At 35.6% G+C, this 21,693-nt stretch overlaps 2 protein-coding genes across 2 annotated transcripts; both read left to right on the top strand.

The window, feature by feature from the left end:
- Nucleotides 1-2,386: 2,386 nt before the first annotated feature.
- On the top strand, nt 2,387-3,339 carry LOC116005825. The gene is made up of 4 exons (XM_031246062.1): nt 2,387-2,575; nt 2,783-2,860; nt 2,981-3,137; nt 3,239-3,339. The coding sequence occupies exons 1-4, from the start codon at nt 2,387-2,389 to the stop codon at nt 3,337-3,339; spliced, it is 525 nt and encodes a 174-aa protein (XP_031101922.1).
- Nucleotides 3,340-3,851: 512 nt separating this feature from the next.
- On the top strand, nt 3,852-16,400 carry LOC116005824. Its single transcript, XM_031246061.1, has 18 exons — nt 3,852-3,944; nt 4,033-4,317; nt 4,680-4,762; nt 5,053-5,224; nt 5,367-5,460; nt 7,645-7,782; nt 7,927-7,995; nt 8,099-8,155; nt 9,341-9,496; nt 9,617-9,784; nt 9,881-10,058; nt 10,178-10,823; nt 10,958-11,102; nt 14,608-15,236; nt 15,330-15,457; nt 15,665-15,734; nt 15,808-15,867; nt 15,972-16,400. The coding sequence occupies exons 1-18, from the start codon at nt 3,852-3,854 to the stop codon at nt 16,398-16,400; spliced, it is 3,600 nt and encodes a 1,199-aa protein (XP_031101921.1).
- The last annotated feature ends 5,293 nt before the right edge of the window (nt 16,401-21,693 follow it).

Here is a 21,693-nt window from a genome sequence, read left to right as displayed (position 1 = left end):
GTAGAGCAACCGACCCGAACAATAAGTATGGCTGTACAGGACTTATACAATGTGTGTAATTATATCTCATGCGTGAATATATGGCCGGAATATGTTTAGGAAATCGAAAAGGTTTCAACGTTTAGTTATTCGATACANAGATACATTATTTTATAGTACTATAAAATAATGTACTTTTCAGTACAAAACTAATGTACTTTATGTACAAAAATAATGTATTTTTAATATATTAAAAATGTACTTTTTATTTATGGTCCACACAGCTGTGTGGATCATGATCCATGCAATAATGATTGGATGCCACTTTGATCTCTTTGTTTTTCTTATCGAGGTTTCAACCTCTAGGAGCGGGAAGACTTTCTTTCCTATCGTCAATTTACTCTCGCAAGTCTGGGATCACTGCTTTTTGGTCCAACCATATTGGTACTATCATAGTTGGGGTTGAGAAATTAGAGAGTATATCTTAGGAGCATAGATAGCGTTAGTGATGATTTTTAATAGGCCAAACCATCATAAACTTGAGTAATTAGAAAAACTGTAATGATTTGTCAACAAGATGAGCCTTTTTTATACATTACAAATCTATAATAATACAATTTTTTTATTTATAAGAAAGCCCGCAACTGCTTATAATAATCATTTTTTTTTGAAAATCATAATAATCATTTTTTAATTTATCTATTAACTTTTTTGTTTATTAATTTTTTAATGTTGTAATAATTTTTAAATTGTATTGTTTATGTTTAATAAAAAAAAAATTTGATCAAAATAATGTTTAATAAAAATTTAATATATTTTCACAGTATCTACATTTTATTTTGTTCACTAAAATTATATTAATCTATATAAATTTAAGTCAAACACCGATAATAAAGTGCGCACATAAAATGCGCAAATTTTATCATGGACCACGGACCACCAAGTATTGTGGTCCAAGTGGCAAAATGACGTTGTTTTGATTAATGAAAACAGACGGATGAAACTGCCTTCATTCTGAGTAACTACAGTATCAGTTCAACACAATTGCAGTTCCAGACAGATGAAACGGCCTTCGACAACTGTAGTATCAGTTCAACTGCAATATTAGTTCAACACAACTGTAGAATCATTTGAGATGAACCATAGTATCCATTACGGACACAACTGCAGTATCAATTCAACACAAATTCAGTATCAGTTCAACACAACTGCAGTATCAGTTCAACACAACTGTAATATCATTTGAGATGAACTGTAGTATCAATTACGGAGATTTACGGAAGCCGTTTCTTCCACTTATTAAAACAACGTCGTTTTGTAACCATAGTCCACAATGCAGTGTGGATCATAAAATGAGCATTTTGACATTTCGTTGCACGATCAAGAAGTTCCGTACGAGGTTTACCAATGATTATAACGTGTTTGTGAATCATACGACCGACTCTTGCGGGGTTTCTTCCGGCTTCCGGCAACCGGCATCGCACATCTTTGGTGGCGGATAATTTTCAACGCTATTGATAAATTTGGTTACGATTATTTTATTAATTATTTAATTTGACTATTTTTATTTTCTTTTATTAATAATAAAAGTCATCTAATAATTTAGCTTCCATATTGTTGAATATTAACATATATTAGATAACGTGTCCCGCATTTGAAATGACACATTGAGTATTACGTGGGACGTGGGTATAGTAATAAAGTTGATTATTAGTTATATTTTTTGATGTTAAATACTTAGATCTTGACAAAATCATTAAAAGAAAATAAAACAGATAATCCTCCAATATAAAAAAGCCACAAAAATAGCATTTAATGCCATTCCTGCCCAGTGGAAAACGATGCCGTATTGCATAGCAAAATGGAATGTTTGTTATTGTTAGTCACCGTCCTTTTCCGCATGTAGGATATCAATTTTGTTGTTTTTAAATCGGTAGAGCAACCGACCCGAACAATAAGTATGGCTGTACAGGACTTATACAATGTGTGTAATTATATCTCATGCGTGAATATATGGCCGGAATATGTTTAGGAAATCGAAAAGGTTTCAACGTTTAGTTATTCGATTGTTTAGGAAATCGAAAAGGTTTCAACGTTTAGTTATTCGATACATATGTTCCGGGAATGAAAAAGGAAGTAATGCAACTTCAGACATATGTTCCGGGAATGAAAAAGGAAGTAATGCAACTTCAGAAGTCTGTTCCGGGAATGAAAAAGGAAGTAATGCAACTTCAGAAGTCTTATGCGGGAATGAAAAAGGAAGTAATGCAACTTCAGAAGTCTTATGTTCTCAGACTTATATTACAACCATATATATACACCTCTAGGCATCTTCCAGATTACATTGCCATCAGATACACTCAACCCTTTGAAATTACTCCTTATTCTCACGTACTGTAATTCGAAAATGGGAATGTATTGCGTGGCGAATGAGTTGTCTACATTGAAAATGGGAATGTATTGCGTGGCGAATGAGTTGTCTACATTCAAGAACAAGAGTGCAATGAAGTTACGGGTGATTCGTACCTATTTGGTACCATTAAGGAGAGGTTCATTGGAAATAAAAAGTCAGGAAATTGTGTTTCACGACTCGGAGGTTTGTTTTCTTCTCTATACTCATCTGCATTTTCATGAAGTATGTTCATTAGCATTAGCGTAGACTTAGATAAAACTATAAGTATGTTCATTAGCATTAGCGTAGACTTAGATAAAACTATGTAAATATGTTATTGCATTAGCGTAGACTTAGATAAAACTATGTAAATATGTTATTGTACATGCTAACCTATTGATATATGAACAGGGCACCGTAATTCATGCACATGTACCAAAAACTCTGGTAGAAAACACCGTAATTCATGCACATGTACCAAAAACTCTGGTAGAAAACTTCGTAATTCATGCACATGTACCAAAAACTCTGGTAGAAAACTTCAGTAATAGGTTTGTAGAAAGCAAAGTGTATGCTGTGAAAAAAATCTTTGTTATTTCGAATACTCAGACATACAAGACCAGTATGCATGAATATATGCTGCAGTTTAATCATGAAACTATTATGAAAGAAATTAGGTCGGACAAATTTCCATGGCACATGTACAGACTAAAGCCATTCAATAGTTTGAAAGGTAACCCAACTTTAGATGACAAACATCTTATAGGTAAGTTTCTACGCTTTCCTCAGTATCTTTGTCATCTTTTTTCTCATTATGTTTTTAGCAATAGACTCAGAATCTTACCTATAGCTATGTATATAAAATAGATATAATTGGTCGTATTGTTCAAATACATGGACCACAAGAAAAGATTATTGGTGGTCATAATACAAGGCTGATAGACTTTGTGTTGGAGGATGCATTGTAAGTCCAATTTCTATTATTTTTAATTATTATGAATTATTATGAACTATCATTTTCAAATTTAAATGAAAATTTTAATGTAATGCAGGGGAAATAAGTTAAGTTGTACCTTTTGGGATGATCATGTGTCCAAAATTGAGCCATTCTATCAGCGTGAGATGAATGAACCTGTTGTAGTGTTGATCCAATTCTGCAGAGTAAAGCTGGGCTTAAGAGGTTAGTATCCTTTACATTTACATTTTTTTAGAAATACATACTGTAATTAGTTTAGAAATAAATACTGTAATTATATTATTGTGTGTCAGATGGTGATGTGAAAATTTGTTCATCCTATGATGTGACCCAATCGCTGTTCAACCTTGACCAACCGGAATTTAAAAGTTTCATAGAAATGTATATTAATTTAATATCTATGTAATCTGTAAAATTACTTATTTATGAACTAACATTAACATAGACTCTATGCACAGCCTTAGAGACAGGGAATATCAAACACCAATGAGAAGCATAACATCAATGTCAAGTCTTAGCTACACCAATACCATTGATGAGTCCACAAGTCAGTCCATGGATCTGATTACAATATCTGACATATTTGACACTGAGAATGTAAGCACTGTTTCTTGACTTCCTGTGGGTTTTCTACCATTATTGTATAAACTGAAATTTCATTTTTGTTTTATAATCATACTTACAGTTTGATGAATTCTGGATTGCTGCGAGGATCAATGGTATTGAGTCACCAACAGATTGGTTCTATACTTCCTGTCCAAAAAAGGGTTGTAATAAGAAATTAGAACTCTCAGAAGGGGTGAACAAATGTTTCAAGTGTATGCAAGTTCGTAATACCCATGTTCTAAGGTATAAACTTAGAGTACGTGCTGTGGACATGAAAGGTAATGCTTCATTTTTGCTATGGGATCGAGAGTGCATGGAGTTAATTGGGATTGCAGCTGCTGATTTATATGACAGTTATACAGATGTAAGTCCTAAATTTTTAACTACTGTCTCTAGAGTCCTACATCTATAAATTGAAGGCAGCTTAACCTAAATTTCTTCCTTTGTAGTCAAGTGCCCCTCCAAAGGAGATAGTAGATTTAGTTGGTAGGAGTATGTTATTCAGAATTTCAGTTAGGAAGGACCAGTTTGTCAACTTTCCAACCTCATTTCCTGTTCTAAAGATTAACACTGACCAACAACTCCTAGCACAACTAAGCCCTGACATTCTAAGCTTGACGGAGGATGATATAAATCCTTGAGGTTATATATTTGTCTTTAAATACAATTCTTTCAAATATCATATTTAAACTGTAGGAGTTTTTGATAAACTTACTGAATCTGTAGGGTTTTCTAAGTGATGAAGCTGACAACCCAATTGCAACTCTGCCGCCAGTTACTCATGATGCTACTGAGGGACCTGTCAAGAGGTGCTTAATCGATCAGTTTTTTTCGACATAGGGATGCAAAAAAGTGAAGCAGCAAAGAGTGAAACTCGAAAAAATTGATTGAATCAAAGTTATTTGGAAGATAATTGTGACTTGCTGTTTGTTTTGTTTAACTTGAAAACTCTGGATGTTTGAATACTTAACAGTGCACTGTGTATGTGTAACTGTGGCCATCTTGCTTGCTTTTTGAAATTTAGAACATTGTTTTTTGAAATCATGTCTAACAGTTACTGCAGAATAGTGTATTTGTGTTTTTTTTTTCCACCTTTCAGGTTCATGCTGCAATTGAGGGTGGCGAATCCATGCTATACAAGTACCACTGAAGAGGATGAAACTTCATGGAGGGTTCATACAAGTACCACTGAAGAGGATGAAACTTCATGGAGGGTTCAAATGATAGTGACTGAAGAGGATGAAACTTCATGGAGGGTTCAAATGATAGTGGTAAGTGATCAGTTAGCTGCAAATTAGATTTTGTATAACTGGAAATGTAGTGTTTAGTGAAAAAAAACAACCACTCTCTACACAATGTAATTAGAAGTAGGCTAAGTTATTCTATAAAAGTTTTGTCAATGCAAATTTTCAGATTCTGAAAGATTCACATCATGTAGTCAGCAAGGAGTACCTTTCAATAGAACTTTTATACTTTCAGTCCACAATTACGTATACTTTTCAGTTAAGTTAGATTAATGAAGCAGCAAAAAACAATCTGAAAATTTGGTTATTGATTTTTGCAGGGTATTTCGTACTACATTGTAATTTTACAGATTATAAGTATAATTGAAACAATTATCATCTAAAAACTGTAATTGAATATTATTAGAGGATTACAGGATGAAAACATTTGGCATCTAAGATACCTACATGTCGTCAATTGAAACTAATAATAATCTTGGATTTACTCAGACTGTAATTTTAAAAATTGTATGCTTACTGTTTTTTAACTGAGCCCAAAATCAGTTGAAAGCTTGGGCTTATGATGCTGAATAAGTTCTATTGTGTTCACATGCATCAGAATTAATTATCATCCTTTGCAAAGACTTCGAAAAAAATGTTAGTACACATACTTATAGCGAAGAAAGAAACAAATGTTAAAAAAACCAAAACATACCTCTCCGGGAGAATACCGTAAAATGATAAGCTTTCCAAAAAAGCCCTTATAGATAATACGGGATCTCCGAAAATGTAAATATAAGAGTACTATTAAAATGATTTAACATTTTAAGAATCACTTCAAAAAAAAAAAAGAATTAAAGATCAGAATATGGCATTATTCAAAAATGTATGATAAATCCACATAATCCTGATAACAGCATTCAATACAGCAGCCAACTCTTCGTATTCCAGAGTTGTGGGATTTCCAAGCATCTATAAAGCTTATAAAATGGGTTGTAGTATGTGTTGATGTAGCTTCCAGTGAAATTCAATAGTACATACTCTTAAAGGATGGAATTCACCCTAGTATCTATTGCACCCCAGTAAACTCATACACAATTAATGGTTTAGTTCATAGCAAGTTAATATTGAAACTCAAGTTCTACATTCAAGACAGAAACATACTATTGGCTAGCAGCAAAGATGAAGCAACTAACGAAATCAACTCTCATAGGCAGTAAAAGGAAGCACCATTCTAATAACAAAGGTACACACTCTTTTACTCTTTGTTTAAGTTATATATCTCATTCAAAAACTGCATATATAATTTCTTCTGCAGTGCATCTCCTTACATATAGAGCTAAACAGTTTATAGACCCTTACATATGCAAATTTTAGTTAAGTTATCATATGTGAAATTTAGTTTGGGTTTTAGGTTCGTAACTGAACAATTTCAGAATCCTCTAATATAAAATACGTACGAAAATGGTGCTATCATGGTATTGAAAGATTACCTCATTGCTATCAGCATAGAACCTAACCAGGGATTTTTCACACCATGCGAACACATCTACGTAAACCTAACACAAATCAGAGCAATAATTAGTTCAAAATTACTATAGATAGATATTTACCGTCAATGTATTCGAAAATTCGAATATTGCTCTGAAAACCCTATAAAGTTTGCAGATTACAGAACCCAAGAACAATAGGTTCGAATAGAACTGTTAGATCTGAGTTCTCCCATCGCATTAGAGTCATCGGCGAATAGATTCTTAGGTAGAGCACATTTTTAGGTGAACGAATCCAAGAACCGATGAGCTCTATTTCTAGCCATAGCCGAGAGGAATCTGAATTTCTCTCCAAAGAACCCTGTAAATTCGAGCTAAAGCAACACCAGAAATTATAAAGAGATGTCAAACAATGCGTAGGTAAGAAATTGGATCTCAGAAATGAACATAGACAACTGAGAATGACAAAATTTGCAGATTAGAGAACCCAAGGACAATAGGTTCGAGCTAAAGCAGCATTAGGGTTGAGAAAGAAATGTCAAACAATGCGTAGGGATTGTTTTGGAGCTGAGAAATGAACATAGAGAAATGAGAATGACAAAGTTCACCAGTGCGTAGTGTAGGCTCAAGATTACTGGATTATTAGGACATAGTTGGCATGAAATTATATTAATATATATATATTTTTTAACAATATTAAAATATATTTGTATGTTTCTCCAATATACAAATATTGCTTTAGGGGACCAAAAATTTCATAATTGTATTGGAAGATTATAATATGATAGTATTAGGATGTGTTGTCTTTGTTTTGCATAATGGATTATAATGGCTTATAATACCTGTTTTTACCCTTTGGTAAATTGTTATAGGTTTCTTATTGCTAACATTTTCTGCAACCAATTATTTTATTTTGTCAAACACATAGTAACATTCCATTTTTTTTGTTTAATTTGTATTTGTGGCGTATGCTATCAGAAAACGAAAACCATCCATCAATCAAGGCAACCAATCTCCAAACTCCCAGGAATGTTAAACGATCTCAGTTTTCAGAACCATGTGTAGTCGGTGTTTTTGAAAATACTTTGAATTCCCCATTGAGCATTATAACTCAAAGTAAGTTTTTTGCTAACCATTTACATTCTACAATACAATCATTATATTTTTGCAACACCAAATTAAATGAAAGAATATGTCGTAGTTTGAATGTTTATTAATTCAAGTTAATTAATATTGTGCAACTTGATATTTTTATTTTAGGTGGTAACTTAATCAAATCGAGCATTAGCTCAAACAATAAATCTGAGCATATCTTAAGGGGTAACAAAGGTATATATTTGCTTTTTTGCTTTCTTAATAGAATTACTTTACTGAGATATGTAAATAAATTAACTAAGTCTTTACCAAGTACTCATTTTAATTTTAAATGCAGATACACAGTTACGATTCAACATGCATGGCACTCTTCCATTGTCTGATGTCACTAATGGTTAGTTTTCTAGCTATACATATCCGTGCATATTAATGCCTAAGTTAGCCGTATTTTATTGTAAGATGGTGCACATTGTAATGTGCAGTTCATCAAACGTTAGGGGAATGCTTCAATTCGGTGAACATGACAAGATGCAACCCAACACCGGTTCGACAGTATTCAACGCATAACAATGATAGATTTACAACCCCCAGTCAAATAAAGCTTAGTTCTCTAACAGAAGGTTTAGGTATTGTTAACTGATTACTATAAATTAAAGAGTTAATACCACAAATGGTCCTCTGACTATTGGGGTAGTACTCCTTTTAGTACTCGACTTTTAATTCGACCACAAATGGTCCTTTGACTTTCATTTTTGACCACAAATAGTCCTTTTGTTAAAATTTCTATTAAATAAGTGTTAAATCTAGGGATATTATCGTCAAATTGATATATATAATGTTCATAAAATAAAAATGTTTATAATTTTTCACCAACAAGCATATTTGAAACAATTAACAAATATAAATACTCATAAATAAAAAGACAATACACTTTATTCTCGTAATTATGCGTACAAAATTAAGATTTAATATTAGAGCTATCTATTTTAATTTAACCAACAGACTAAAATGGAAGATTTTTTTAAAAAAAATCTTGCTTTCATCATTTTCATGGTTGTTCATACATGGTCGATTAATAATTTTCACTTTTCATTAATCAATCAAACATTTTGTTTGGGACATAACTGAAAGCTGCTACCGTTGAATTAATATAATTAATCAAGTACAAATTGCGAACATTAATCATGGATTTTTATTTAATTTGTTCATTTATATAAGTTCTCACGTACATTTTATTTTTAGATTTATTAACTTAATGTTTATTAATGTTTGAAATTAATTATGTTGTCATATAATTCTAAAAAAGAATTAATCATAATAATATTAATCAATTTGACGATATTACCCCTAGATTTAACACCTATTTAACAGAAATTTTAACAGAGGACTATTTGTGGTCAAAAATGAAGGTCAGAGGACCATTTGTGGTCGAATTGAAAATCGAGGACTAAAAGAAGTACTACCCCAATAGTCAGAGGACCATTTGTGGTATTAACTCTAAATTAAATTATGTTTTGTCCCAAACTAATACGTTTGACCATTTATAACAAATTTGTTTACATACTACATTGCTGTACAGGTTTGCCGGCCAGTCATGTGTGTTTGGGATCAAGTATTCCAGTCGAAAGCAATGGATCCACTCTTAAAAGTCATGCGCTTGAAGTCAACCGATGTTTAGAAGTTGAGTTTGCAGAGGCTGCTCAGATCAAGGATCAAGTGTCACCCAGCGAGGATGGTAATACGCATCACCTGTCTTACTGCCGTTTATCTTTTTCTTTTTTTTTTCTCAAGAACACATAATAGGAAAAGGTATACAGTGCAGTGTTTATTAAATTGCCTTCTCTCATTAATGTAGTTCAGTACAGTGATATTGGTGACCCAAGCAATATTTGCGATCATTGCAATGCTATTTTTTGGTATGAGGAACGAATTAATAAGAATGTCCGCAATGGTAGTGTCAAATACCCAGGATGTTGTGCTCATGGCAAAATCAAGTTACCAAAAATGATAAAACCTCCGAGACGTATTTTGGATTTATTTTTTTGTCATGGAGAGAAGAGAAATGTATTTTTACGCAACATTCGTAGGTACAATAGTATGTTCTTTTTTATATCATTAGGAGCAAAGATTGACAAATCTATAAACAATGGTTCTTGCCCGCCAATGTTTAGGATTAGTGGTCAGAATTTTCATCTAATGGGAGGCCTAAGACCCCAAGATGGTAGCAGCCCAAAATTTGCCCAACTGTACATACATGACACAGAGAATGAAATTCAAAATCGCATCAATGCATTCGGGTAATCACTTCTATTATATTATTTCTTATTTACAAAATATTATATATATTATCTTAATAACCAGTAAGAACTACATCTTGAGAACTAATAACTATTTCTTTTGTATTGTTGTGTAACAGGGGTAACAATGATGACGACAAACTACAGGAAGATATAGTGGAAGATATTAAGCAAGATTTGGATGAGCATAATGTGTTAGTTAAAACATTCCGTTTTGCAAAATCCAAAATGGAGAATAATCCAAGTGTAGAGTATAAGATAAGGTTGATTGGCAAGCGAAACGGTGATGCACGGACTTACAACTTACAAACTGCATCAGAGGTTGCTGCTTTAATTGTAGGAGATTTATCCCCTACGTCAGGTAACCAAGATATTTTGGTGGAGAGTAATTCAGGATCCCTAAAGAGGATAAATGAGCTTAACCCAGCGTATTTGCCGTTGCAATATCCGTTACTGTTTCCCTATGGAGAAGACGGTTATAGGGAAGATATTCAATTCAACATCTCGAGGAAGAAGGAAAGTGGAGGTAGAGTCCGTGTTTCACAACGTGAGTTCTTCGCATATAGGATGCATGACAGGTTTAATGAAGTGTCAACAATTCTATATGCCAAGAGACTTTTCCAACAATTTTTGGTCGATGCATACACCATGGTTGAATCCAGCAGGTTGTTGTTTATTAGGAACAATCAAAAGGCTTTAAGGTGTGAAGCCTACAAAGGACTATCCGATGCATTGACTAGAGGTGAAGTGGATAAGCCCGTCAAGGTAAACGAATCATCTTACCATCAAGCTTTACAGGCGGGGCTAGGTACATGATTCAGAATTACCAGGATGCGATGACGATCTGTAGACACAAGGGATATCCAAATTTGTTTATAACGTTTACCTGTAATCCAAAGTGGCCAGAAATACAAAGGTACTTGAAAAAATGTCAGCTGAAGGCTGAAGACAGACCTGATATTGTATGTAGGGTCTTCAAAATGAAGCTTGATTGTTTGGTTAAAGAGATAAGGGCAGGTCATCTCTTTGGTGTTGTCACAGCAGGTATATTTATTTCTTACCAAATACTAATCAATTATTTTGCACTATTTTAACTAGAAATTGCAAAAGAAAGATTTCATACTTTGTGGTATATGTTTGCAGTTGTCTATACTATTGAATTCCAAAAGCGTGGGTTACCACATGCCCACATTTTAATCTTCCTTGAAAGAGTACACAGCTTATCCACAGCCGCATGCATGGACAATTTCATTTCTGCTGAAATTCCTGTAACACCCCGGACCTACCTTCCCGTACATCCGAGGCATTACCGCCACACCTAGAGAGAGAGTTCTATCATTCCGCGATAAACCTCACTCTAGGTGCACAGGCTAAAGGGAACTCTTCTAACCACAACCATCACCCAACAGATACTTAAGCACTTTTATACATATCAACTGGTAAGGCTTCATTAAGCAAAATATATATTCTTGCAACGATACATACATAAGATTGCCCCTCGGGCCAAAATACAAACGAGGTTCAACCTAGACGCAACTGGTCATGCCTAGCCATCACTAAGGCTACAAAAAATATATGTACACCAAAAAAATTTCCCAAAGACTCCCAAGGATCCGACGTCTAGTCGAGCATGCGGTACACGGGGCCGGTGAACTCTCCCCAGACCAGGTGTCACTCCCCCTCATACCAGGTAATGTGGTCCAAAAACCGAGAAGTGGTTATGACCATCGACCACTCCTCCCAAACATCCCGAGGGCTAGGGTCCCAAGGGTAGGGGTACTGCACAATGAACTCCAGGGGATCACTACCATCTAACGGCTCTATGGGGTAAAAGCCATAAGCAACATGGAACTCGTCCATAACCGGGCAAGAGACAAAAGGGGCCGACGGAGCCATAGGAGTATCTGGATTGGTGGGAGCCTCGGGAGCATAACCAGGTGCGTATGGGTCTTCACCCTCCATCATCTGTATGTAATCGTCATAATCCATGCCCTGACAAACATACTCCGGTGAACTTTCGGAGTTCACCGGGCTGCAGGAACTGACGCTAGACTGCATCTGATAGGAACACAGTGAAGTGTAGTTAGCACGACGGCTAAGTAAGGATATCCATGGGTCATTCAAAACTAAATAAAGGTTTTGTAAAAGTTGTTACATAGAAAACCCTATACCTTACTCATCGGCAAAGATTCTACCTGCAACAGTTATAAATAGCAACTTGCATACATTATGAGCACAATTCAATAACGTCTCATAACATTTTCCCCTCTTGACAAAGTCATTTGGTAATCATTTACATACCCAATAATATATTGTTAAACAATTAAGCATACTAGTAAGTAGTAGAAAACATAAATCACACATCTTGCTTGTAATCACTTTGGTAGAAACCTTTCCCTCATAATGAGATTCTCATCACTTTTCCCTTTCCAAAGAGAAAGATCACCCACAATCTTTGGGTACTTAAATACTTGTCACAACTTTCTTTCTCGTAGCTACGGCGTAACTACATTCATATTTCGAAATTCCACTTAGTCCTAGATAGAAAGTGTGAGGCCTTTGGAGTCCTTTCTCCACTTTTGACCACTTGGATCGTTGAACTCGGGTTCAGTGGTCATTGCCCGGTCTAATACTGATCCCCTGGACTTATAGGAGCGTTGGAATGATTCCTAGCTAGCCTCACTAGGTTCATAAGAACGACACCTACCCGAACATAGAGTGACTATACTTGAGTGTGCACACCCCCGTAGGAGTACCTTTTCCTTCCGGGTGATATAGTACTCGGCGAATAGACTTCGCCCACAGTATGATTGATCATACACATAATTACCATGCGGAATAGGCACTTTAAGCTCATCTTTATTCCGTGGTTAACAAGATCCTTCACCACTGTTACTAGAACTAAGGTTTGAAAACATTTTTCTACTCTTTCCCTTTTTTTTTTGCATTGAAAATATTTTGGACATACTTGGGTCAATTCCAATACTCGGAAGTTAATTCTCCTTTTAACCCAATTAAAAAATTCTCCTTTTCTTTTACAAAACATTTGGATGATCCACTAACATCCTTTCACAAAAGTAATTCAAGTGTAACTAGCACACACTTTAAACACCACATTTTTCACATAGGTATCATACTTGACACATTTACATCTCAATGCATATAACATATACACTTCCCAACCTTAACATGGGCACAACACTCCTAGTACATATATTCTTTATATGCACATAATACTACCTTTTATTCTAATAATACATACATACCTTTTAGGTATGTATTTATATAAACATATACACCCATACGGCTTACATATATATAACACGTATATATATACACATATACTACACTACACGTGCATACATACTATATATATGTACATAATACTTATAAATATATATATATTTTACACTACACGTACATACATACTTTATATATGTACATAATACTTATAAATATATATATACACTACACGTACATACATACTATACATATTATAATATACATAGTATGCTTAACCTAATTGTTTAGGCACATTAACAACCACCTCATACCAACACAACATTTTGTACATATGCCTTATGAAAAATACAATTACATATATATATACATACATTATGTACACAAAAATTCCACCTAGAACCCATCATATTTCAACCAAACTATCAATTATCTAGTTTCAAACAACCTCAACCAATTAAAGGGATTCCTTACCTCAATCGGGTTTCTAATTTTGTAGAAGATCCTTGTAGATGATTTTCCCCAATTCACCTTAAAACCCTAGAATTCCATCAACCACATAACACATGATTTTAAGAAATCTTAACTTAGATTCATGTTCTAGGATGAAAAATAAAGCTATCTACCGAATAAAATTGGAGTTTTACCGAATATTTTGGAGACTTGTGTGGAGATCTCGGCTATGGAGTGTTGGAGCTTGAAGAAAAAGATGAAAATTTCACTCTCTCCTCTCCTTGAATATTTCGGCCAACACAAGGGAAAAAGGGGAAAAAAATGCTTAAATATTTACCCACTTGGTTGACTAGTCTCCTTCCAACACATGGTAAATAATGGTGACAAGTGTCACCTCTTTGTGGTTTGATCTTAAAAATATCTTAGCTTGGACTGATTGGGATTAAATCAGATGAACTCTCGGTAGAAATTAATTTAATTCAAATAATTTTCGAACCCAAAAATTTATTCCAGTCTAAAACTCAAAATTGGGCTAGGTTCGGTACACCGCGAAATTTCGCGATGTACGATCACAAATAAATTTTTGCTGCTATGGGCTAATCTAATTAAATAGGAAATTCCAGAATAATAGTATGGTGTCTAAAAATCCATTTCCTAGGACAAACGGGTCCGAATACTAGTTCCTAAAATTTTTACGGTTCGTGACCGGGACGTACGATCGTAGCTTATTACTAACTGTCCTTACTTATAATAATTCTTTTGAGGCATCGGGAGATCATCTCATGAATGTTATAGCCTAAAGAAATATTTTTCGAACCTTAATTTTACTGAAATAGGTGAGGGGTTACAATTCCAGACAAAGTGGAAGATTATGAGTACTACAAAGCTGTAGAAGAATTTATGATTCATGGACCGTGTGGATTACACAAGACTACCTCTCCATGCATGGTGAACAACAAGTGTTCTAAACACTTTCCGAAGAAATTTGTTGATGTTTCTTCTTGGGATGCTGAAGGCTACCCAATATACAAGCGTTCTGATAATGGTAGATTTGTGCAAAAGAATGAGGTCCAATTACATAGTCGATACGTGGTTCCACATAATAGATACCTACTTCTCAAATACAAAGCACACATCAATGTTGAATGGTGTAACCAGTCGAGGTCAATCAAGTACCTCTTCAAGTATGTCAACAAAGGAAATGACAGGGTGACAGCTGAGTTCTACAAGAGTACTAACGAGGATGGTCAAGATGAGGTTGTTGATGAAATAAGCATGTTTTATGATTGCAGATATGTATCTGCATGCGAAGCTGCATGGAGGCTCGATTGCAGATATGTATCTGCATGCGAAGCTGCATGGAGGCTCCATTGCAGATATGTATCTGCATGCGAAGCTGCATGGAGGCTCCTTAGCTACGACGTCCAATTCAGGCAACCTCCCGTAGAACGACTTAGCTTTCACTTCCAATTCAGGCAACCTCCCGTAGAACGACTTAGCTTTCACTTGCAAGATTGTCAACCTCCCGTAGAACGACTTAGCTTTCACTTGCAAGATTGTTAATCTATTATATTTGAGGACGATGACAAGATAGAAGATGTTCTCAACAGGCCCACGGTAAATCAAAGCATGTTCACTGCATGGTTCGATGCAAACAAGACTTTTGATGCTGCTAAACAATTGGCTTACATTGACATGCCTACCAAGTTTGTTTGGAAGAAGGATATCAGATAGTGGCATCCACGGAAAAGGGGATTCGCAATTGGTCGCATCTTTTATATCCCTCCGGGAAGTGGTGAAATATATTATTTGAGATGTCTGTTGAATGTAGTTTGGGGTCCTACAAATTTTGAAGACATCAAAACCTTTCAAGGTGTCACATATCCGACTTTTCGAGATGCATGCTATGCAAGGGGTTTGTTAGACGATGATAAAGAATACATCGATGCAATCAATGAAGCAAGCGAGTGGTCTACTGCAAAGGTAATGAGAAGACTTTTTGTAATTTTATTAACGTCCAACTTGGTGAGTAGACCTGAAAATGTTTGGAATGCAGTATGGCATCACCTTGCAGAAGACATGCAATACAACAGACGAACAGCCTTGCAGGATAAAGGTATTTTACTGAGTTTGGGTTTGTTTGATCTAAATTAGTAAACCCAACAATTGTATTCATCTAAGTTTTTTTTACGATGACTTTTTTTTTTCCTTTCTTTGTAGATATTTGTTCATCGGATTGAGATTGAGCGACTGTTACAGTTATACAATAAGTCTTTGAAAGATTATCCTCAAATGCCAATTCCAAACTTTGACGATTCATGGTTAGTTCATAATCGTTTGGTGTTTGAAGAGATGGCTTACGACCGTGCTGCACTAGGTAAGGAGACCGAACAAATGGAGGAGGAGCTAACTGATGAACAAAGAGTGGTTTATGATACTGTTATCAATGATGTATGCCAAAACATGGGTGGTCTGTATTTCGTTTATGGCTANGCGTCAAGTGGCATCGCATCACTGCTACTACCCGGAGGAAGAACAACACATTCTAGGTTTGCAATACCAATTGTGTTAACAAATGACTCCACATGCAACATCATTCCTGGCAGCCAACTTGCAGAACTCATGACTATCGCTAAACTTATTATATGAGATGAAGCACCAATGATGCACATACACTGTTTTGAAGCTCTAGACAGAACTATGCGCGATCTAATGAGATCAAAAGATCCTCACAGTGAGGGGAAAACCTTTGGAGGAAAAACAGTTGTACCTCACAGTGAGGGGAAAACCTTTGGAGGAAAAACAGTTGTATTTGGAGGTGACTTTAGACAAATAGGAGGAAAAACAGTTGTATTTGGAGGTGACTTTAGACAAATACTGCCAGTCATTCCTGTATTTGGAGGTGACTTTAGACAAATACTGCCAGTCATTCCAAAAGGATCTAGACAAGATATTGTCCAAGCAACAATAAATTCTTCTTATCTTTGGGCAACATGTAAAGTACTTAGGCTGACCAAAAATTTGCGACTAAATACCATGCAACTGGGGGTTAATATGCAACAAGTTCAAGAATTTGCAACATGGTTAGCTGATATTGGTGATGGCAAAGTCGGAGGACCCAACGATGGTTATGCAAATGTGCAAATCCCTTTTGAGATGTTATTGCCATCATCTGGTGACAATATATCAACAATTGTTGATACCATATTTCCATTGTTCAAGGAAAGGGGATGCGATGAAGAGTACATGAAAAGCCGTGCCATACTAGCTCCAACACTTGATGTCGTCAACGCCATCAATGAATATATGAGTGACTTACATATTGCTGAGAGTAAGACTTACCTCAGTTGTGACACGGTATGTAAATCAGACTCAAGTAATGGTGTACTTTCTGATATGCATACTCCTGAATTTCTAAATGGTCTGAAAGCCTCTGGCATACCAAATCATGCATTAACGTTAAAGGTTGGATCACTAATAATGCTCTTGAGGAACATAGATCACGCACTTGGACTTTGTAATGGAACAAGACTGGTGATTACAAGGTTATCTAATCATGTTGTTGAAGCAAAGATTGTATTTGGGAACAATGCTGGTGAGATTGTTTTGATACCAAGAATGTCAATGACACCCACTGATATAAGGTTGCCATTTAAATTCCAAAGAAGACAATTCCCGGTAATGTTGTCCTATGCAATGACTATAAACAAAAGTCAAGGTCAAACTTTGTCACATGTAGGGTTACTTTTAAGGAAGCCAGTGTTTGTCCACGGTCAACTTTACGTTGCTGCTTCAAGGATTAGTAACCCAAAAGGTTTGAAAATCTTGATAGCCAATGAAGGGGCAGATAGTAGTAATCACACTACCAATGTTGTATACCATGAAGTGTTTAATAATTTGTAACTTTTCTTTATGCAATAGACANGGAGGTGACTTTAGACAAATACTGCCAGTCATTCCAAAAGGATCTAGACAAGATATTGTCCAAGCAACAATAAATTCTTCTTATCTTTGGGCAACATGTAAAGTACTTAGGCTGACCAAAAATTTGCGACTAAATACCATGCAACTGGGGGTTAATATGCAACAAGTTCAAGAATTTGCAACATGGTTAGCTGATATTGGTGATGGCAAAGTCGGAGGACCCAACGATGGTTATGCAAATGTGCAAATCCCTTTTGAGATGTTATTGCCATCATCTGGTGACAATATATCAACAATTGTTGATACCATATTTCCATTGTTCAAGGAAAGGGGATGCGATGAAGAGTACATGAAAAGCCGTGCCATACTAGCTCCAACACTTGATGTCGTCAACGCCATCAATGAATATATGAGTGACTTACATATTGCTGAGAGTAAGACTTACCTCAGTTGTGACACGGTATGTAAATCAGACTCAAGTAATGGTGTACTTTCTGATATGCATACTCCTGAATTTCTAAATGGTCTGAAAGCCTCTGGCATACCAAATCATGCATTAACGTTAAAGGTTGGATCACTAATAATGCTCTTGAGGAACATAGATCACGCACTTGGACTTTGTAATGGAACAAGACTGGTGATTACAAGGTTATCTAATCATGTTGTTGAAGCAAAGATTGTATTTGGGAACAATGCTGGTGAGATTGTTTTGATACCAAGAATGTCAATGACACCCACTGATATAAGGTTGCCATTTAAATTCCAAAGAAGACAATTCCCGGTAATGTTGTCCTATGCAATGACTATAAACAAAAGTCAAGGTCAAACTTTGTCACATGTAGGGTTACTTTTAAGGAAGCCAGTGTTTGTCCACGGTCAACTTTACGTTGCTGCTTCAAGGATTAGTAACCCAAAAGGTTTGAAAATCTTGATAGCCAATGAAGGGGCAGATAGTAGTAATCACACTACCAATGTTGTATACCATGAAGTGTTTAATAATTTGTAACTTCTCTTTATGCAATACACATTTTTTACTCCATTCTAGTAATATAGTCAAATATCTTTGATTAATGAATAGAATTACTTTATGCCGTGCATCGCACGGGTAAACTGCTAGTAAAGCTATATGCCTATATCCCATGCATTAAATGTAGAATTTTGAATAATGAAAAATAATATTTTTCATCCTACAATTATCACTTACTAACTTCCTATCAGTCACTTTCGATTTAAAACGATTTGAAAAAACATTATTTATTTATTAGTGAATTTGGTGGATCCATCGTCATAACTAATAACGAATTCATATATCTAATAAAGAGATGATAAATTAAGAATAATAATTATAAGGGTCTTTATCATTGTTCTAAATAATACACACACTTATATAGGGGAGTGCATCGGACGGGTTCGGGCGGTTCGGATTTGTGAACCGCCAACCCGTTCGGATTTCGGTTTCCTAAATTCAAAGTTCAAACCCTATTCGATTAAATTAATTGAGTAACCCTTTCGGTTTTTAAATGTTCGGGTTCAGACGGATTTTATCAGATTTCGGTTTATTTCGGATTTTAAAACATTAAAAATTTTTTTTATCTAAGATCGATTGTTCAAGTGTTCAACCTTACAAATTTACAAGGTGGTGAACTTAACTAAGCTACAATTTACAAAGCTATAAATTGCCAAACTCCAAATAAAAAATTACATCATATATTCATAGTTGAAAAAAAAAAAAACCAGAAACTCCAACCAGCAACAATTCAACGCTCAAAAGTAATCTACTCAATAATCAACACTCAACATCTCTTCATGCTTATTAAAAATCATTAGCCCTTACAAAAACATAAGTTAAATAAAGGAACTACAATTGTGCTGCTGAGAGAGAAAAAAAGATCAGATTGCTATTTTTCATATCAAGGTAAGATTAGGGGGCAAATTGCTACTTGAGTTTTGGATTAAACTCAGAGCAACATACCAACCCTAAACTTCTTTGATTCAGACAAATGGTGGAAGCATCATCATAGCTATAATAAGAAACAATTGTGAAGTTAGTATAATTGTAATCAATATTCAGTAAAAACAAAATAGTTAAGCTTTAAGAACTAAGAACTAAGTGACTTGGTGACTTGGTGTCTTAAATTTGGATAGTATTAATGTGTTATATGGATAAAAAAAATTCACTATATTGACTTGGTAACCATATGGTTACAAGTTTGATTCTCATCAACAAGAGTACGTAGTTTATTAGTCTTTTTTATTTAAGTTGGGTTTACCTCTTTGTACTCCTTTGCAGACTAGAGTTATAAGGTGGAGTTTATCCAGTAGACACCCTTGTGTAGTAGCTGTGAATAGGGATGGCAATGGGGCGGGGTGGGTGCGGGGGATATATCACCCGCCCACGCACCATTCCCAACCCACTCCCCGCACCTGCACCCGCACTCGCGCGGGTAATGAAACTCCTACCCCATCCTCGCCCCCGTGGGGATTTTGCGGGTGATAAGCACCAAGGATAGCACTTATAAGGGGTCTTTATTAGATTAAAAGCGCAACGTTTTAACATCCGAATACAACAATTGCATGCATTTTAGCTCAAATGCGATTAAAATCTTCTAACAACATTTCTAGAAAGAGTTTTGAAGTATTTCACAGGTTGGAGAGGGATTTGAAGCTAAAATAGAGCAAAAGACAAACAAGCCGAAATGCAGTAGCGTCCCACGCAGCCTCACACGCGTGTGGCTGGGCGTGGAATTATTCCAGAGAGCCACCACGCCACTCAAACGCATGTGAGCAAGCGTGGTCGGGACAAGGGTAATTTTGGGAATTTGTCCCCTTTTTGTCACCTATATAAATCCCTTTTTGCCCTAAACCTAAAGAGAGAGGAGAATAGATCAGAAAATTGATAGAATAGGATAGAATAGATTTAGAGGGTTTTCTCCCCTCTTGGGAGAAAATTCCTTTCTTTCATAAGTTTTAGAATAGATCAAGGGCAAGAGAGGAGATTGGATTTTCAAGATCAAGGTTGTAAGATCCCCTTCTCAAAAGGTTGGTAATCATTCTCTTCATTTTCTAATTCAATACTTGTTTCTTTGCATTTTCCTTTCTCTTTCTTGTTTCTCTAGTATGATAGAGTAGATTAGACAGGGGATTGGTGGCCCCATGGTAGATCTATGTGGATGTTTAATATTATTGCTTTGATTTGTGAATTGCTTGTTTGTTGGATGTTGAACTCGTGTGGATGATGTTCCTCAAGCTTTGTGCCTTTTGTGGCCACATTAGGTAGCAAACCCAAAGGAAGTGAGTGTGTGCGCGATAGCGGCCACTCACGAGTCTAACTCACCCATATCTCCGCTCTTAGTCCGAAAGGACAAGATCCGATAGGAGTGGTAGACAAAGTGTTCGACGAAATGCCCCAACCGAATGAGGATGTGGGAGTCCAAAGTGTGACGCCACTTGGTGATGTGCCACGAACTCCCTAGTCTATTCCACAACTTGCACTCGCAAAACCATCCAAAGATAAACCACATGGGAAAGCTTAAAGCCCCAATCTCCACTTTACTTTTATTTATTTTACACAACCACTATCAACCTTCCCCTTCTTACAAATGAATTCAACCCTTAGCACTCCCGTAACTCTTTCTCTTCAACCTCTTAGATGCCAACACACTAATTTGATTCCCATTCGCCATCCTTGAGAGACACGACACTCGGGGAGTTTAACTCTTCGTTTTACCACTTCCACTTTCACATTCACTCCCACTATAATCACAACATCAAAATGGCGCCGTTGCCGGGGATGGCAAACGGTTTCGAATAGTGTTGACGTCTTAGAAGTAGAATTTTAAGAGTTCTTGAATTGCTTTCTTTTTGTTTATTTTATGTTCTTTTCTTATTTTTGTTACTTGCTTGAAGAAGTGAGCTTATATTATCTTGAATATCTTGTGCTCACTTGCAACTACTTTTAGTTGCAAAATTATTTGTTGTTGGCCAAGCTATTGTGCATGAAATTCTCTTTAATCAAACC

This window comes from Ipomoea triloba, chromosome 15 (genome assembly GCF_003576645.1).
Source record: "Ipomoea triloba cultivar NCNSP0323 chromosome 15, ASM357664v1".
Lineage (NCBI taxonomy): Eukaryota > Viridiplantae > Streptophyta > Magnoliopsida > Solanales > Convolvulaceae > Ipomoea > Ipomoea triloba.
The sequence above is the reverse complement of the archived record's forward strand: the minus strand, read 5'-3'. Positions and strand labels throughout refer to the sequence as shown.

What these genes read in the sequence shown, in the direction of transcription:
- LOC116005825 (XM_031246062.1), top strand. Translation starts at nt 2,387, where the DNA reads ATGGGAATGTATTGCGTGGCGAATGAGTTGTCTACATTGAAAATGGGA. An exon ending in CACATGTACCAAAAACTCTG is followed by an intron (nt 2,861 to 2,980) that starts GTAGAAAACTTC and finishes TCGAATACTCAG; the next exon opens with ACATACAAGACCAGTATGCA. An exon ending in AGATGACAAACATCTTATAG is followed by an intron (nt 3,138 to 3,238) that starts GTAAGTTTCTAC and finishes TATATAAAATAG; the next exon opens with ATATAATTGGTCGTATTGTT.